The sequence below is a fragment of the Dipodomys ordii genome, unplaced genomic scaffold (genome assembly GCF_000151885.1).
Source record: "Dipodomys ordii isolate 6190 unplaced genomic scaffold, Dord_2.0 Scaffold1, whole genome shotgun sequence".
Taxonomy (NCBI): Eukaryota; Metazoa; Chordata; class Mammalia; order Rodentia; family Heteromyidae; genus Dipodomys; species Dipodomys ordii.
This window is the reverse complement of record NW_012267217.1, coordinates 46836337-46855090: the sequence shown is the minus strand read 5'-3', so window position 1 is coordinate 46855090 and position 18754 is coordinate 46836337. Positions and strand designations below refer to the sequence as shown.

The 18754-nt window shown below is 33.2% G+C and overlaps 1 protein-coding gene across 4 annotated transcripts in view; it reads left to right on the top strand.

Annotated features, from left to right (window-relative positions):
• The window catches only part of Erbb4 (erb-b2 receptor tyrosine kinase 4), a 1030419-nt gene that overhangs the window by 537225 nt on the left and 474440 nt on the right, over positions 1–18754 (top strand). For all 4 annotated transcript variants that reach the window (XM_013011535.1, XM_013011517.1, XM_013011544.1 and 1 more), the window contains exon 3: positions 1556–1742. In XM_013011535.1, the coding sequence (XP_012866989.1) occupies positions 1556–1742 (187 nt within the window). The remainder of the gene's footprint in view (positions 1–1555; positions 1743–18754) is intronic.

Below are 18754 nucleotides of genomic sequence, written 5' to 3'. Positions count from 1 at the left end.
TTTTCTTTTTGCTTATGTGGTGCTGAGGAATCAAACCCAGGGCCTCAGGCATGCAAGGCAAGTGCTCTACCACTGAGCCATCTTCCCAGCCCCCTCTTTTCTATTCTTTTCCTTTCTTAATTTTTCTGGTCTGGGGCTTGAACTTAGGGCCTGGGCACTGTCCTTGAGCCTCTTGTTGTCCAAGTGCTCTACCACTTGAATCACAGTCCTACTTCTAGCATTTTTGAGCAGTTTATTGGAGATAAGAATCTCATCAACTTTCCTGCCCAAGCTGGCTTCAAATCTCAGTTTCTTGTGTAGCTAGGATAACAGGCATGAGCCAACAGTGCCTGGCTATTTCCATCTCTTTATTTTCATTATTAAATACTATAAACACAAGAAATTGTCCCCTGGTTCAGAAGAGTTCTATAGCCTTTCAGGCTTTAGCAATCCTCTGTGGTATTCACTCTTTGAGAAGAACAACTGCAGAAATATGCATTTGCAATGGAAATTAATGTCACCAAGCACAAGGTTATTACATGTGAAGGAAGGGAGGTAAGTAGTTAGGTGACTACTTACTTGATAAAATTTATACAGTGTCTGGCACTAAATTGTTACTGAGGCAGAACCATAGTCAAGGATTTCCTTTTTCCTGGGACTTTGGGATGGTTTGTATTGACTCCTATGATCCTTGGGCAAAAATCAGGAATGTACTGGTCAAACCATGCTTTGTTTGTTTTGTTATTAGCACTAACTTCATAAAATCATTCTCTATAGAAAACAATATCTAAAAAGACCTTAAGCATTGCTTTTTGTTTTTCAATTCCACTCTTCTCAACAGCTATTGCTGAATTTTCTTAGTGCCAGTCTCTACAAATGGCTATAAGATACACACACTAATGTATAAGGAACCATTCCTAAATTTTAGAAATAAATTTCAAATTGCTGAGAAAATATATAAGTATATTAAATATTAAATGACAGAATCTTAGAGCAACACTTCTGAGGTAATGAAATTATTATTTTGCTTGTTTTCAACTGTTCCCAGACAGTTCATTTATCTGGTTGTTACAAAAATAATACTTGTAATGATATCTGCTAAATGATGAGTATTTGCCAGAAATCTTCCAATTTTTTCAATGGCTTTATGATAGAAATTTTGCTATCCCCTTTTTAAAAGATGAAAAAACCAAGGGTCAGGTTTAACAACTTATTCACATTCACAAAGCTAAATATAAAAGAAAGATTTGAGACCAAATTTGCTTACCATTATGTTTCCCATTGCTAGCCTGTAGATTTAAAAGTTGATTTTATTCTCAAAAAATATCCTGAAACAGTAAAAATGTAATAATTTTTAGTATAAGCCAATTTTATCGCTTTAAAAAATGCAACTTATACGTCAACTAGATTCCAACCATTTGTAACCATGCATTATCAAGCCCAATATACATATGAATATGGTATAGATTGAGAATATGGCTTAGAAATTAGTGTATCAACTTAAAAGTTGTAAGTTACAGTTGGATGTCTCATAAAGTGACCCATTAATTTTACCTAATTTTTTGTGTCTTTTCAGTCTATCCGAGAAGTCACAGGCTATGTATTGGTCGCTCTTAACCAATTTCGTTACCTACCTCTGGAGAATTTACGAATTATCCGTGGGACCAAACTTTATGAAGATCGATATGCCTTAGCTATCTTCCTAAACTACAGAAAAGATGGGAACTTTGGACTGCAAGAACTTGGCTTAAAGAATCTCACAGGTAAGGAAAGTATCCAAAATTGCAATATATTTTCATTATCAGTAGACTTTAATACACACATGTGTATTTGTGGCTGCTGTGATATTTACTGATTTTGTGAGAAATGATGCTTCTGTGATGCCTTTACTTTTATTTAAAGATTTTTGTAAGTGCAGCTTGAAAGATTGCAGAGTACTATATCTCGGCTGAACAGAAGCACACTAAAAGGAGCTGCTCAGTGACTGAAAACTGAGATAGGAAGCAGGTTTAAGAAGGCTGTTTGGTGGTCTCAAGTGAACAGTGGAGCACATCATCAAATCTCTGCAATACCAGCACGGCTCTCCCTTCCATGAGAGCTTAGTAATACTCAAGCCATTCTATCTGCTGAGATTAACCTCTAGTATTTCACATAATCACCATAGTTTTGGAAAACATAGCTGATGTATTCAGTTTTCATTCTTCTTATTTAATAGTTCATTGGATTCCAGGAGTAAATCTCAGACTGCTTCAAGATCATCAGAGTGACCTTTTCTTCCTGAGATTGTATATGTGATGTTAGTGACTCAGAATCATCATCGTCATCTCACACAATACTGTGTAGGAATTGGTATCTTTTCAGTTCATGTCAGGCTTGGTTCATAAAGGCTCTGGTTAAATACTTACTAGTGTAAGGTTTGTTGTCAAGTTTCCAATCATGAATTTTTATATCTTTACCTATAGTCAAAATGTGCTAATTATTAATTTGTACCTAACACTAGAATGTATTTATTAATTCAAACTAAATTAATATGATTTGTATATTTTGCTGCAAATATGAAGTAATTTTCTTGGCATTTGATTCTATCTAATGTTTCCTGACACTGAAAAGTTAAACACTTTTGAAGCATATTCTTAAAATATTAAGTAAGAGGGGCTGAGAAGGTGGCTCAGTGGTAGAGTGCTTGCCTTGCATGCATGAGGCCCTGGGTTCAATTCCTCAGCACCACATAAGCAAAATGAGCCAGAAGTGCTGCTGTGGCTCAAGTGATAGAGCTCTAACTTTGAGCTGAATTGCTGAGGGGCATGACCCAGGCCCAGAGTTCAGGCCCCATGACCGAAGGAAAAAAAAATAAGTAAGAGATAGGATTAACATTGTCAGATTATTGAGACTTTTTTCACATTCATAGGGGATATAAATAATACACTTTACAATTTATAATTGTTTCATAGTACATGTGAAGCAAGGATACTTTTGATGAAAAAAGGATTACTGATTATTTTGTTTAGAACATGATTACTATAGAATTGATGAAAATGGTAAATGGAAATTGTTTCAGAAAATCTAGATTTGTTCATCAACATTTTTACTTTTCATTTTGTCTGACAGTTTTTGTATTGAAGATTGGAGTTTTGACTAAATTGCTACTTATAAGTTGGTAATGATAGGAGAAAGAATTTTGGAAATGAAATGGGTAGAAAACAGCTGAATGACTGAGATTAGAAATCTAAAAATAAAATGATTCAGTTACAATTACAAGTTTTATAGGAAGCATTGTGTGTTTTCTATGATTTTCCTCTGATTATATTAAAAAGGAATGCATTTCTTTTCAAAGTGTTTATAATACTTGAGTTCTATTATTATTCTATATGAGATACTATTGGAAGAACTTTTCCATCCACAACAGTAGTCTTTAGAGTTCTTCTATTTCCACATTTAATCTATATGAATATAAATTTAACTGAAGTATTCAACATTTGCCATCTTCAAATATGCCTCAGTTATTGAATGAGTTCTCTCCATTTAGTATTATGATAGTTTAAATGTTTTCACACCAAAAGATGACACTCTTATTTCAAAATATTATACCTTATGATATTTCCTGGTGAGGTTGTAGAAATGGATAATTAACGACTATGAGTTGAATGCTAGATAGTGGTTCATGAATGTAATTCTAGCTATCTGAGGATTATTGTTTGAAGCTGAGAGTTTATAACTTCAGTTAACCAGAAAAAGCCAGAAGTGGAGTTATGGCTCAGGTGGTAGAGATCAAGCCTTGAGTGAAAAAGCTGTAATAGCACTCAGATCCTGCATTCAAAAAGAGTGACTGTTTAGAAAAAAATCTATACTTGATTGAAAGTTATTATTAATATTAATTATGGATCTGAATTAAATAACAATACAATAAAATAAATGGTGAAACTTCGAACAATTTGGCCATTTTCAGATATTTTATTCATTAGGTAGTAGAAAATTATAAGCCAGAGATCTAAAATTATAAGCGCAAGATCTGGAATTATTGATTGATATTCATTTGGTAATATGATTGATATTATAATTCAGAATTGGAGTTTTACAGTACATGCAATTGTGTTTGTTTGCAAGAATGTGTGATGAAGGACAGAAGACATTTAATTGTACAAATAAAGAAAAATTGGGGATAAAGTTTACTTGACAGGTTTGTCTTTAAGAAGTAAATATGCACAATAACCTGGTTAAAACAGCAACCAAGCATTGCAGTGTGCTTCAGGTAAGATTGCTTTTGTGTTTTTAAAAGGTAATTTGTTTTATGTTGTTTATGAAGTAGGCTAATAATTTAAAAATAATTTCTATGCTATATTAAATTCTAGGCTCTTGGGGCTTCCACTGACTATAGTTTCAGGGAAAAAAAAGCAAAAGAACTTGCTTATTAGTCAAATATCTCCTTATACTAACTTACCAAAGTGTATTAAATTCTTCACTCAATTGTTAAAACAGACCAGCAACATCAACATTATCTTGAAACATAATAGAACTGCAAATACTAGGCCTCACCTGAGGCCTACTGACTAAGAAAACTGGAGATGTGCCCAGCAATATGTGTTTAAGTATTCCTAGAGTGATCCGATTACTAAGATCATGGAAGCGCTATTCTGATTAATTAAAGATTTGTTACCAAGAAGTAGTAGCACAATATCTAGTTAACCTCTTCCCACGTTCTTAAAACACAAGTAATTCTCACTCATTTATCATCTTATAGAGAGATAGGAAGAAATGAGACAGGAACAGATATGTTTTTGATTGAATAACAGGAAATAGAACCTTGGTTAGGGTATATACATGCATGAAAATAGAACAATGAGACCTATTGAAACTTGTTTGAAGAGGAGGAGAGAAGAAAGTAGTAATAGAGGGGTGAATTTAACTAGGATGCATTTTATGCATGCATAAATAAAATAAAATCCCCTGTACAACTAACACATGCAAATAAAAATGTGAAATGAAAAATACAGAGAGAAACGAGCGGTTTGTTTTTATATATAGTGGTTCAGAGAGAAGAAAGATGTTCTAATAAGCATTGGTATCACCATTTTGACCAGCATTAACTTTGCATAATGATAAACTATTTCAAGGACAATAGTTATTCAGGGTCAATTTTCTTCTTCTGTAAATTTTTTTTTGGAATTGCAAGAAGCCAAATAGGGGGTGAAAAGCATGTAGAATATAACAAAGAATTTGAGGATAAGATTTCAAGCCTTTGTGTGTATGTTTATAATTTACATTTCTCCTGAAATATTTCTGGATATATTGACATTAGAATGGAATGCTTTTAAAAAAGTACATTTGTTTCCTGAAACCTCTGTTATCTGTGTAAAACACTCAGTAAACATGAGGAAGAGTGTGATATACAAGCAGTTAATGGTTGAATAGAGAAACTGCTTAATAATTTAAAATTCTTTTAATAAATTTATTTTCCTGGCAACTATTTTTACCACTTGGCTTGATACTCTCATGAAAAGATATTCCATGGGCTGAAGACAATTTTGCCTCTCTTACTTAGATCATTGTAACAATAAGAAAAGGACACACAGTCTTTGCAAACACTCCCTTACCCTCATCCTGTTAACAAGCCAAGACCAGATTTCTTTCCTACCCATGGGAAGGACATACTTTTACTAGTGTGTCCTTTAATGCAAGTACCAAATCCCTTTTAAGGCTAAGTCAACTCCTTGTTGACTCCACATTCTTATTGAAAATTCTAATCAAGAAACTCCTTAGTGGCTCATGCCTTTGATCTTTGCTACTCAGAGAACTGAAATTTGTGGATCAGGTTTAAAGCTAGCCCCAGCAGGAAAAATCTATGAGAATCATTTCTCCAGTTACCCAATCCCCAAAACAACAACAACAAAACCTGTAGTAGATCTGTGGCTCAAATGCTACTGCCAGCCTAGAACAAAAAGTGAAGGTGTAGTCACTCAGGACATCTCACACACACACACACACACACACACACATGCACAATCAAAACAAAACAGAATTCTACTTTGCATCTTGAAGAGCAAAGGCTGCTGCATTTCTATAGCTGTAATTGACCAAACTCTAAAAGGAAGTGTTTTTTTTGTTGTTGTTTGATTTTTGCTTTAAAAAATATATATATATATATATCTGACATAAAAGTGACTGGGTTTGTCTTTTCTTAAATTTATAAACTCACTTTATCTGTTAATATAGTACATGTTATTTCATCTACATGTAATAATTTAGATATAAAGGAATTTTCACATAATACCAGTTTTGTATAGCTCACATCTTATTATAATAGTTAGGTACAATATCCTGGGCACAAAGTTAAGGCAGGTGTAGTTATATTTATTTTTACCAAATATCACTTTAAATGATTTCACTTTTACTTCATAATTATGAGACTATCTCTATTAAATACATGAAATTTAGGTTAATTGGTATCTTCCAAAAGAATACACTTTTGTATTTTCTGACCAATTCATTCATGTGTTTTGCCTGTACTTAATGTTTTATGGATATTATACATTTTTGATTAAGTGTATATTGGATTACCATGGTTTAAGTGAGAGCAGATAAATATTTTAAAGAAAGAAAGTATTGGAGTTGTTTGGGGGAGCCATCAAGGTAATTGATAGAGGAAAAAATGTATCAGATTCTAGCAGACTAAAAAGAAAAACTCAATGCTTAGAATAAGAGAAATAACATCTGCATGATAGCAAATTTGAAAGGCAGGGCACACGAATTACTCTTAACTTCAAATCTGCATATTTTTTAAATTTAAAATCAAGGGTGAATAAATGCAGCAGTGGTACTCACTAGACACTATGTTGAAAATGAACTATACAATGTGTGGGTGGGGACAGGAGGGAAAACTGGGAGACAGGGAGGGGAGAGTCCACACTGTCAAAAAGAAATGTACTCTTTACCAGACTTATATAACCCTAACCCCTCTGTACATCACCTTTATAATAACAATAAAAGTTAAAAAAGTAGCACTACAGAACAATGTATTACCACTTAGTATTTAAGATCTTCAAATTTCTTACATTCTTTAATAGTGAGCACATAAATTACCAAATATTGAAATGCACAGGCAACCTATGTCTGACTGTGTGTATGTCAAAGAGCATCAACACAGAATCAGAAAAAATAAAAATCTCAAGAGTAAATGCCTGACCTATCTTTTACAGTCTGAGTATCTCTGAGACTCGGGTTTCTTATCTTGAAAATTGTAAACAGAACTCTGTGTCACAGTGTTGTTACACACATTTAAGAAATAAAGCAGGCAACTGTCAGCCAACGCACCTTTTACACAGAAGATGGGTAGAGAACCTAAGCTTTCATTTGCTTGCTTCTGTTTTGTTTGTGGCTTTTCTTTGTGTCAAGGCACTGGCAAAACTATTGTGTCTGCTACTGCATATTCAAATAGATTCCAGTTGCTTCATTGGGGCTTTGGATGTGACTTGCTTAGACAAAAAGATGCTCCAGTTTTCAGTGTGTCTTCTGATACTGCTTTGAAACTACTCCATGTATAAGATCAGTGGGAAGCCTGAGGCTTGTCTTTGTCTACTCTCGCTAAGAATGCTGCCTCTGCTAACTCGCAGCATTTCTCTCCTATCTTTCAGTGTCTCTGCCAAGCACATGTTGCTCCGGCCCTTCATTTCAAATCTCCATCATCATGTTTCACCCTTCATTGGCCTTGACATTGTTTTGACCTAGACAAGAGATGTATTCATTCTGAGTTCTTTTTCTGACACTAAAATGGCTAAGCATTCTTCAATGCTCTGCGAAAGGTCTTAGTAATGTTTAAGTAAGTTCAATCAGGCTAGTACAGGGAACATTGTGAAACAGAATGTTGACAAAGGTACTGCTAATATTTACAGGACATTGAAAGGACTATTCAGCACATTATAATATTTGGAAGGAAAATTTTCCAACAATTTCCTAAGCTTAAGAATAGGTTGTTTAGAGAATGATTAGATCAAAATTAAATTGGAGAGCCAGGTGCTGGTGGCTCACACCTGTAACCCTAACTATACAGGAAGCTGAGGATTTAGGATCATGGTTCAAACCCAGAATGGGCATGAAAGTCTTTGAGACCCTTACCTCCAATTAACCACTAAAATGCCAGACATGGAGCTCTGGCTCAAGTGGCAGAGCACTAGTCTTGAGCTTAATAAGCTCAGGACTAGCACACAGTCCCTGAGTTCAATCCCCAGGACGGGCACAAAAATAAAATAAAATTACTTTAGAGAGCATACAATATGACTTGGACAAAATCAATGAAGAGAGTGACAATTTGTCATGAATGATTCAATTTTTAAGTTAAGCCCACAATTTCTAGGAACGATATTTAATCGATGTTCTTAAAAACATTATTTGTTCTATCAACAATGTGTATTGATGCAGAAGAAAACCACATACTATATTTATGTTTGTAGACAAAACTGAAACATGTACTTCAAAGGTGAAATATTACAATTGTGTGATCAAAGAATTACAATGGCCATTTCAGTAACTTTTTTCCCCCTGAGATTTATACTTCACTTCAGAGAGCTGATGGGTGAATTTAAGGAACTGAATGAAGAAGAAATAAAAATTGTTCTTCCTGCCTGTATTAAAAATTAAATTAGAGAATTTCTGTGGAGGAATCAGAGTTGGGGTGGGCTGGCTGTGTGAAATATAATCTTTTCTCCTTTGGCTAGCTTGTTTTCCATCATAACTAGTGAGATGAACTAACTATACCGGCCATGAAACAGGTTTCTTACACCTTCTTCAGGGATTCCAATGAATCTCTATTTAATAGCCTATATCCCTACAAAACCTTCAGACAAACTTTATAAAGAAAAATCTACCATTGTGCTAGTTTTTACAATTCATTACTTGGGGTCCTAAACATCTGGTCTTTCTTATTCCCAAGATACAGTAGGATCTGAATGTCTGCTTCTTTTAGAGAAGAAGCATAGCTATTCTAAGGAAAGAACACTTGTAAGGTGATGCATTCCCTCATTAATATTCATCTGTTGAGGAAACATATTTGTTTGCTTAATGTATTTGGAGAAATAAAGGTCAGTTCACCTTTTGCTCATCAGGGCCCAATGTGCAGTATGAAAAATATTTCAGTTAACACTAATATAGTTTTGTAATTTCAGCAGAAGCAAATCAGTAATATATGAGAATATTCCCTTTCCATTCTCACCCCAAGCGATTATCCTTTTCTGGCTACATGACACTAAACTGTAAAGAACTGACAATGTCTTTGTACCTTTCCCAAACATCACGGGCAGAATAACAGTGCTGAGAAGCAATCACTGTATTATTGCATATTCTGCTTTGTGAGCACAAGACTGTTAGCAGTATGAATAATATTTACAGATAACCCAAGTGTTTAGTGTAGGGGGAATTTTAGAGGGAATGAAGATTGTGTAATAGATTTGACATAACTTTGTTACAATAGAAAAAATAAAACAAAACTGCATCATCCTGTTTAGTTTCAAGAAACAGCCCAGGTGTGGAAGACCTCCAAACCTCCAGCCAATCAGAACTCAGACATGCATCTACTTGTTCTTTCATTGTTTTCTTCAGAGGCAGATTAAAATAAATACATATTGTTATAAAATTTTAAACATTGCCTCTACTTTTAATATCTTTTTATAGTTCACACACAACCCCTTGACAATGACCCAACAAGGACTGTGGCTAAAATGGTTTATAATATGGGAAAAGGTAGAACTATTTGCCATTTCTTTGTGTTATGCCATTCCTAAACAATGGTTCAGACAATTCCTCCAGGCAAAATCATAGTGAGTAGAATAGGAATTTGATTATAAACAACCCAGCCTTAAATAAAAGACCTGAGGGTTATATTTTAAATGATTTTTGTATTGGTATTTATGTAATATTTAAGTGCATTGTAAATGGTAATTTGTCAAGAACACTCACAAAAAAAAGCCATAATATTGCAAATGATGGATCTTATTTCAATACGGAGATCTGTATTGAATAGTACCAGTGGTACTATTCCAGTTTTCCTTAACAAAAATGAAGGTTATTAAACTGTGGCCCATCAATTACAAACACTTATTAGTTTGCTCAATTTTAATAGTTAAAGTTCAAGATTCTTTTGGAAAGTGATGTTAATTCAAATATGTATTAGCTTTGTTCTGATCTATTTGTATATTCAAGATATTTTGCTGAGACAGGAACTATTCTAAATTATCTGTATGTAGCTGTTTTCTCTCAGTAAATATTTTATTTCTAGCAAATATTTACCCTTCAGCTGCCATGTGAAAGCACAGGGAAACTATCTTCCCCAATTATTATGATGTTTATCATCATTGCTTAGCAGCCTCCATTTTATTCTGCTTTATGCTCTGTGGTATTTTCTAATAGAAATTTCTAAACAGCATATTCACTTTGTCTTGCATAGTAAAGGACTTAATAATCAAAGATGACTACTTGACATGAAGCTAGTGTGACTGTGGAAATTAATTTTAAATTTTATATAATGTTAATTATTTTAATAGCCACATTTGGCTGATACCAAGAATTTTAGCTTGTCCTCAGGCTAGTACTAAGTGGACAAGGTGATTTCCTGAACCCAGTGTAGCAGATGAACATTTACATGAGTAATAATGGAGCACCAGAGGACAAACTCTCCCTCTGGACTCTTTCAGTTACATCCTTTTCTGACCAAGTGATTCTACTTTCTAGGCCTCAATTTCTTGTCTTTACATGAATATAATGATGGCCCTCAGTTGTCAGGTGGCTATGGAATTAAATTATAAGCTACATTAAATATGAAGTAAAGTTCCTGAAACAAATGTATATTATTATTATTATTTGAGAACATGCTATTTGTAAAACCAAAACAAAAACCTGGTGTGAAATACCCATGATAGAATCAGTGCATTTTTATCATCCATGGATGGATGTTAGGTATTAATCACCAAAGTGTAAGATATTAAATAGGTTGCATATGAGAAAGAACCTAACCATAGTTTATACTTTCAGGACTCTGAGAGGTTGTTTCTAAGTGTGCCTTTAATTGCTAGTTGATATGAGTTGAGCATTTTCTTGATCAGAAATATGACTTTCTTTAAAAAGGTAAATTTTCCTTTTTTTTTCTTTTTGTAGCACTGGGATTTGATCTCAGGGCATCATGCTTGCTAGCAGACACTTGACACTTTACTTTTAATTTGCTCTTTCAATAAAATACATCTCACTTGAATCTGCCATCTGACACAGAAACTCTATACCTTATGCAATATCTCTAAATCTGTTGCTTGGGTTATTTCTGAGATAGAGTCTGTTCACCAAGGCCAGCTCGGAACACAATCTTGCCCTTTGTACTTCAGGACCTAACTAGGAAAAGGAACATGCTCCACGATGTCCAGATTTATTAGTTGAAATGAAAGCCCCAACAACTTTTGTCCCACCTTTCTCCTGATCTGAACCTTCTGTGTAGCCAGGATAACAGGCATGGACCATCAGAACCAGCATAGAGTCTTTATTTTTCTTGTCAAGTTATGCAGAGCAAATGGAACTGAATATGTGGACTGGCCTTACTTCTGTTTCGTTAGAAGGATATCCTCAACCTGCTTTTTACATGGCTTCACAGAAACATGTGCTACTAAACTACAATCATCAATACGACTGAGAAAGTATTTTGAAAATTTTAGTAAGAAGTATTTTATTTTAGGATTCCTCATCTCATGTTGAAGGATTATTTGCATAACTATTATTTATTTAATAAGACAATACGAAGAGTCCCTCTACATCAAGTCTAAGTCAAAATCCATTGTAAGGCACACTGTTTTTTATTTGTCACCCACACTAACAAAATGAATATAAAAACTCTCACATGGATGTTAAAATAATAAAGATTAAGACCAGTAATATGAAAACTGTGTGTTTTAGAATTAATACAACATAGAAACATGTCATAAGAATAGAGATTTAACAAGCCTTACTATTATTCCAAGCATTTAGGATAAAAGTACAATTTTAAAAGTACGTCAGGCCGGGAAGGTGGCTCAGTGGTAGAGTGCTTGCCTTCTATGCACGAGGCCCTGGGTTTGATTCCTCAGTACCATATAAGCAGAAAAGTCCAGAAGTGGTGCTGTGGCTCAAATGGTAGAGCGCTCGCCTTGAGCTGAAGAGCTGAGGGGCAGCACCCAGGCCCAGAGTTCAGGCCCCACAACCAATAAAATAAATAAATAAATACTAAATAATAAAAGTCTATATCATGGAACTCTATGGAACAGATTGCCATAAAACTGATCAATATTTCTGAAATGATGAATGGCATCTCCCATATGCCTGTTTATATCAGGGAATAGGTAAGTGAGAATTACTGTGGCCCAACACATTTTGATATTATCAATGTTACCAACCAGGAAGTTTTAATTATTATTTCCCCCTGAGGCCTAGTTGTTTTATTTTTTTCATTAGCAAAAAAGAAATAAATAAAGTCTAGAGGCTAAAAAAGACCCACTTAGTCTAAGAATTTCTCCTTTAATTTTCTCTCTCATTAGTACACATTACCTGGATCGGAGGACTGTTACAGGATTTGGTCATCATCCTTATCAGTCCGGCTGGAAGTTTAATACAAAGTTCAAGTTGTTACTCTAGCTTTCCTAATTTCCTCTTCCTGCCTGAGTACTTTGGGATATATCTATATAATATTTTATAACATCTATATATTTATAACTTCATAGCTTATAACTATAATATGTTATGACTTCTTGTTTTATTATAAGCTAAGTCAAACTGTTTCAGATGGTATGAAAATCATAACAATTTTAAAGGGTATTTACATAAAAATAAAGGAAAATAGCTATTCACAAACTTTTTTCTACTCTAACACTAGTCAATTTACTCAATTCTATTTTATCTGAAATACCAATTAAAGGTTTGATTTTGTGATTTTAGTATTATCAGAAAACATGATATTTAAAAGAGCAGATTTGATTTTTTCATCTATGGTAAAGTCAATATTTTAAACAATAGTCTCAGAAACTATTGACAAAATAAAGAATATGCTTTAATTTTCATGATGCCCTAAATTCTTTAAACTTCTATATATCCACTGATGTCTTAATAAGAATCCAAGATAAGTTTTATAGCTTTTATGTTATGCTTATAACCAGAATTCGTGACTTTTATGTTGAGAATTTTACTTGTCTACTGTAGAATAAAAATAAGGTTTTTAAATCTAGAAAACAAAGTGTGCTTATGACATAATATTTTCATGTATATATCCAATTATTAGTTTTGATAGTAATATCCATTATTAATAACTATTCATATGTACAAATGACTTACAAACATTACCACCATTCTTCCCTACAATAACCCTATGAACTCAAGTTTAAGACATTAGATATTATACAATACACAGTAATTTATATGGTTCAGATGTGAAGCAATTCCAGACATTTTTATGACCAAGTTAGAGAAAATCTGAGATAAAGGAGTTAACACAGTAATGAACTTTTATTATCACCTGTTATGTGTCGGTGACTTGAGAATGCATGTAATTATACATATGGACCAAGGGTCATCTCTCCAATGACATTTTCCTTTTAACTTTAATGAGTCTTTACTTAATATGGATATTTTACATGGAAAATTAAATAATCCTAAAAGAGAACCAGATTGCATAAATTATATTAAATCTTTATGATACAACAAACTATTTTAGTTTATAATTTAGATATTTTCCTATAAATGATGGGAATTAAAATATTACAATAAGGAGTTGAATTAAAATGATCAGATAGAGCACTCACATTATGATTTTTTCCTTAATTAGCACAGGAATACAAAGTAATAAATTATTGTATTGGAGTGAATTCTATTTTGTTCCTTGAAAGTTGTAAGTTCTATGAATTTTACGAATCTATTTTTAGCATTGTTTTTATTTTATGGATAAGGTATAAGGGAAGATGATGAGTACATTTTCTCCCATTAATTTTTTTTCACATTGAAATTGGGTACCAGAGAAATAAGTAATTTAATAAGTTGTCTTTTGTCCAGCATACTTTCAAATATATTATTATAAAATATGTTTAGATTGAAGATAATATAGACAAGAAATAGAATAAAAGATTTGTAGAGGCGGGCAACTGTGGCTTATACCTGTAATCCTAGCCACTCAGGCGGCTAGCTCTGAGGATCACAGTTCAAAGCCAGCCCAGGCAGGAAAGGTCTGTAAGACTCTTATCTCCAACAAAGTACTCAGAAAAAGCCAGAATTGGTGCAGGGACTCAAGTGTTAGAGTACTAACTTTGAGGAAAAGAAGCTCAGGGACAGAGCCCAGGCCCAGGGTTCAAGCCCCAGGACTGACACACACACACAAAAATCAAATCAAAACAAAACAAAAAGATTTGTAGAAACTGTATTAACAACTTATATGAATATGAAAATAGGTGTTCTGTCTCATTTGTTAGTGGGAAGAAAGTTAGTATAAATATATGCATGGTACAATATAAATTCATCTACTCCCCAATCGTAACCTCAAGGCTCAGAGTATATATGAGATATGATCAAATTTTGTGGAGTTTTTAGTCTTATTCAGAGTACTGTTTCTTGCATTTTGTAAAGGGAAGATGGAAATAATAATGAAGTCATACTTGGGAGACATATAGATAGATGTTTTATGTAATGTAGCTGGAAATGAAATGAAGGAAGCAGTCTATGCTGCCGATATCTTTGTTCACATTCTGACTCTGGCTAAATCCCAGTCTATGCATTCCATTGTCATTTCATGTACTTAGAAATTAGATGTCACAATGATAAATCTTTGTAATTAAAATTGTATCATACTTCAAAAGCTTGCCTGTGGTGCTCAGGGTAAAAAGGGTGAATCAAGAATTAGTGTCTTGACTTAAGTGCCTCTTAAAAATTAAGAAAACCTAATTATCACTCATATAAAATAAAAACATCAGAGGTCACACAGTAGGTTTCCAGCTCCTTTGTGTTTTCATAGAAGATCATCAGTGCATAATTTAAGTAGCTGTTCCATTGTTGTATGCATTGTATTTATTATAGGCAGTGATTACTTCTATCATATTTGTTGATCATTAAAAATTGATCATTGAAAATATTTAAAACATTTGTAGACCCATTTTCATATCAATTTTAATATTGAAATTTAAATTTGGGAGACTGTTAGCTTTTTCTTCATTTACAGTCTAGCTCTCATCCTTTGTAATCACACAATCATAGGTTTTTAAAGAAGAAATGCTCATGATATATAATTCTCAATTTAATGGAAATAAAAGCTCTTAATACATATTTCTAAATACCTCTTGTAAAAATAGATTTATACAAGGGAGGAGGCAACAATGCTTGATAAGAAATGTACTCATTACCTTGCTCATGTAATTGTAATCCCTCTGTACAGTATTTTCACAATAAAAAACTTATTAATAAAAAATAGACTTAGAATTGTGGTTAAAATAAAAGACTTTTTCTAAAAGCATTTCTAATTATAAGTGCAAGTGACCACTTAATCTAACTAATTTATAAACTGGAAAAAAGATTTTCAGAAAAACAATGAATAAAATTAGCAATGCATAAGGAACAAACAGAGCTAAAATTCCACATGTGTATAATTTTGGTATAACAATTTTGGTGTATATAACGTTGTCAGTCATAGTTCTCTGATTAGCATGCCTGCTGTGAAAAAACGTAGAAAATGATCTCAGAGACTTAAGTATCTCTTGTATCAAAAAGTAGTTTAAGGCTTGGTATAAATAGAAAATCAGTAATGGTTTGGAGATGGCAAAGTGATAAGAAACTAGCTCACAGATAAAATGATTGAGAAAATGTTCACCCAGAAGTACACATTTGCCTGAGAATATTGATTTATGTTGGCAATTCAAATACAGCCTTATACGTTTTAGATGAGAAGGTATATTTGTAAAGCAGGAAAACAGGACTTCCACACTACTGTCTTCTTGCTTGGAAGCAGGAAATAATAGAATAATTTGACTTTTAAAAACTGGTAATTAGACATTTAATATTTGCCCTTCAACCAAAAAAAGAAAGTAAAAAAAAAACTCACTAAAGGGCTATGGCTCAGTGTCTTAGACTGCAAATGAAAAAATGAATGCCCACCATGGTACTTAGAACAAAATATATATTCATTTGCTTCTTGTTGTATACCATTTTCAGTAGAATAACAACATGTAAAGAATTTAACTTATTAGTTAGCTGTTGCCCATCTACATCATTGGTTTGTATTTGGGAGATAAAAACAAATTTTAGTACTGTCTCACCTTATTAGCACCCAGAAAATTTACACATTCCTCCCACTCATAGCCTAGACTAACCACGTAATCCCTAGGACAAAAGTTTTTAGTTCTGAAATGTTTCCTTTTTGTCCCTCTTTCCTTTTATTATTAAGTAATACCTACCTGCTATCTTTCTGGAAATATTCTAAGACAAAATGTGACTCATATTCTTTTCTTAATGCTCAATTTTCTTCCTTTTCAAATGAGGTTGGTGCATTATCAGGTCTAGGGGTCTCTATGCATTTTTTTTTCTGAGCACTTGGAAACTGATATTTAAGTATTTAAAAAAAAACTTTATATACATATCTCAGAGCTTCTTTCATTGAGGTTTAATTGTTCAGTATGTATATATTTCCTAGCATAGGTATAACTCCATGTTATACTAATAATATCCATATACATTTGCATTCAGCAAAAGTCATATTCTTTTAATAAAAATTTTATTTCCCCACTAAGACTAAAAATAAATAAATTAAAAACCTGTGGATGACTTTTAAAGAGAAAAAAATAACATGATTATCAACAAACCAATTTAGTTGGTTTTAAATACTGAGTTCAAGCCAAGATGATCCCATCACCAAGAAAATCCTATTTGTTGTTGTTTATTTCTTCAAGTCTTAGGTCCTCTCAAAGTATTCATGTCCCTTCAGAATAGAGCTAACAAATCAACAAAGAATGTGTTTCCCCAGAGATTACATTTATACTGTATGTGAAGCATATTAATCATTGCTTCCTTTTCAATCATTATCATAGGAGAAAGGGATTTAAAGGACCAGATATTTCATACTTGATTCTAAAATAAGCAGAAACACTATGTAGTATATCTTTTGTTCACTTGAAGAATTTGCATTAAAATTTGATAACTTATTTTAAATGGCTAAGAACTAAGGGTTTTATTTTTTTTTCCTGGGCTTTTACCAATAACTAAAACGGCAACTTTTCGTTTGTTTGGGAATTTGGACTTCTAATGAAAGGGAAGAACAGTGGAAGGATGTTTGGGTAGCTCAGCTGCGTCCACACTGCTAAGTCCTCCCATCAGTGTGTGAAAAATAGGTGAGCCATGTCCTGTCAAAGCTGCGAAGATAGGAGACACCTGCAGAGAGCCAGCTTGCTTTCCAGACTTGGTAACCATGTGCATGTTGGGGGTTCATTTTAAAATCAGAATCTTTGACTCCAAAAAGAAAAGCCTAGGAAATTGTTTTTGTGGCATTTCACCTATATTTCTGGATTTTATTATATGATTACCTGTATGCTGTTATTCTGATTGCTAAAAAGCACCTTAAAAGTTCTTTTGCATACAAAACCAAAAATATATAAAAAATAAAGTCCATTCCTGTCTTGTTTGAATAATGTGAAAACAGTATTTAAGAATGATGTCTCTATCTTGCTTAAATTCTTTGAAGATTGTGACACAGGGAAAAGCCAGTAGTATAAAAAAATGATAGCAATTTCTAATTACAAATCTCTATGGTATAACATTCCAGGTCATTTTTAGACTCTCAGAACAAAAGGTAAACACACATACTTAGAAGTAATCAAAAGATAAGATCAAAGAGATATATAGTAAACTAATGTCATAAATTGACAATAAAAATGAGAAAGTATTATGTATACACATTTCTCTATTAAAATATATTTGTGTGTATATGTGTAAACTTCATTTTTATATCCACCAATATTCATATATATATAATTGTACATGCCACACATTGTATATGCATGTAATTCTACTTTTCTATTTATGGTCTAAACAGATATTTGACTTTCATGAATTTACTTTCAAATAAAATTAATTTTACAGAAAACAGTGTGAGAATGGGTAGACAGAATGACAAATGAGGAATCCATATGTGTTTATATCTTCAACATGGCACAGAAACCTTTGTGTGTCAAGGGAAATGTGCCCACGGGCTGAGGCGAATGTACAAAGCCATCACATGGGGAGAACATGCTGGAGGGGTTTTATTTGATGTTTCCAAACTGCTCTAGGGTCTGTCTTGCAAGAAATTCTTTTGGTTTTCCTTTTATTATTTTTTACGTTTTAAAGCGCATGACTTTCTTTTGAAACATCCTGCCAAGAGAAAAAGAGCAAATGAGTAAAATTACAAATGAATACTCAACCATATTTTTCTCTCCTTCCTTTCTTCCTTCCTTCCTTCCTTCCTTCCTTCCTTCCTTCCTTCCTTCCTTCCTTCCTTCCTTCCTTCCTTCCTTCTTTCCTTCCCTCCTTCTTCCCTCCTTCCCTCCCTCCCTTCCTCTCCCCTCCCTTCTTTCCTTCCTTTCATTTCTCTTTTATCTATGTCTCTGTCTGCCTATCCATATCTATCATTTGTGTAACTTATCAAGCTATATCAATCTATCTATATAACATCTACCATCCCTCAATTTTCTATCCATTAATCAATCATGTAACTAACTTAAATCTCTGTTTCTCTCTATTTTAGACACACACAGACACACACAGAGCTATG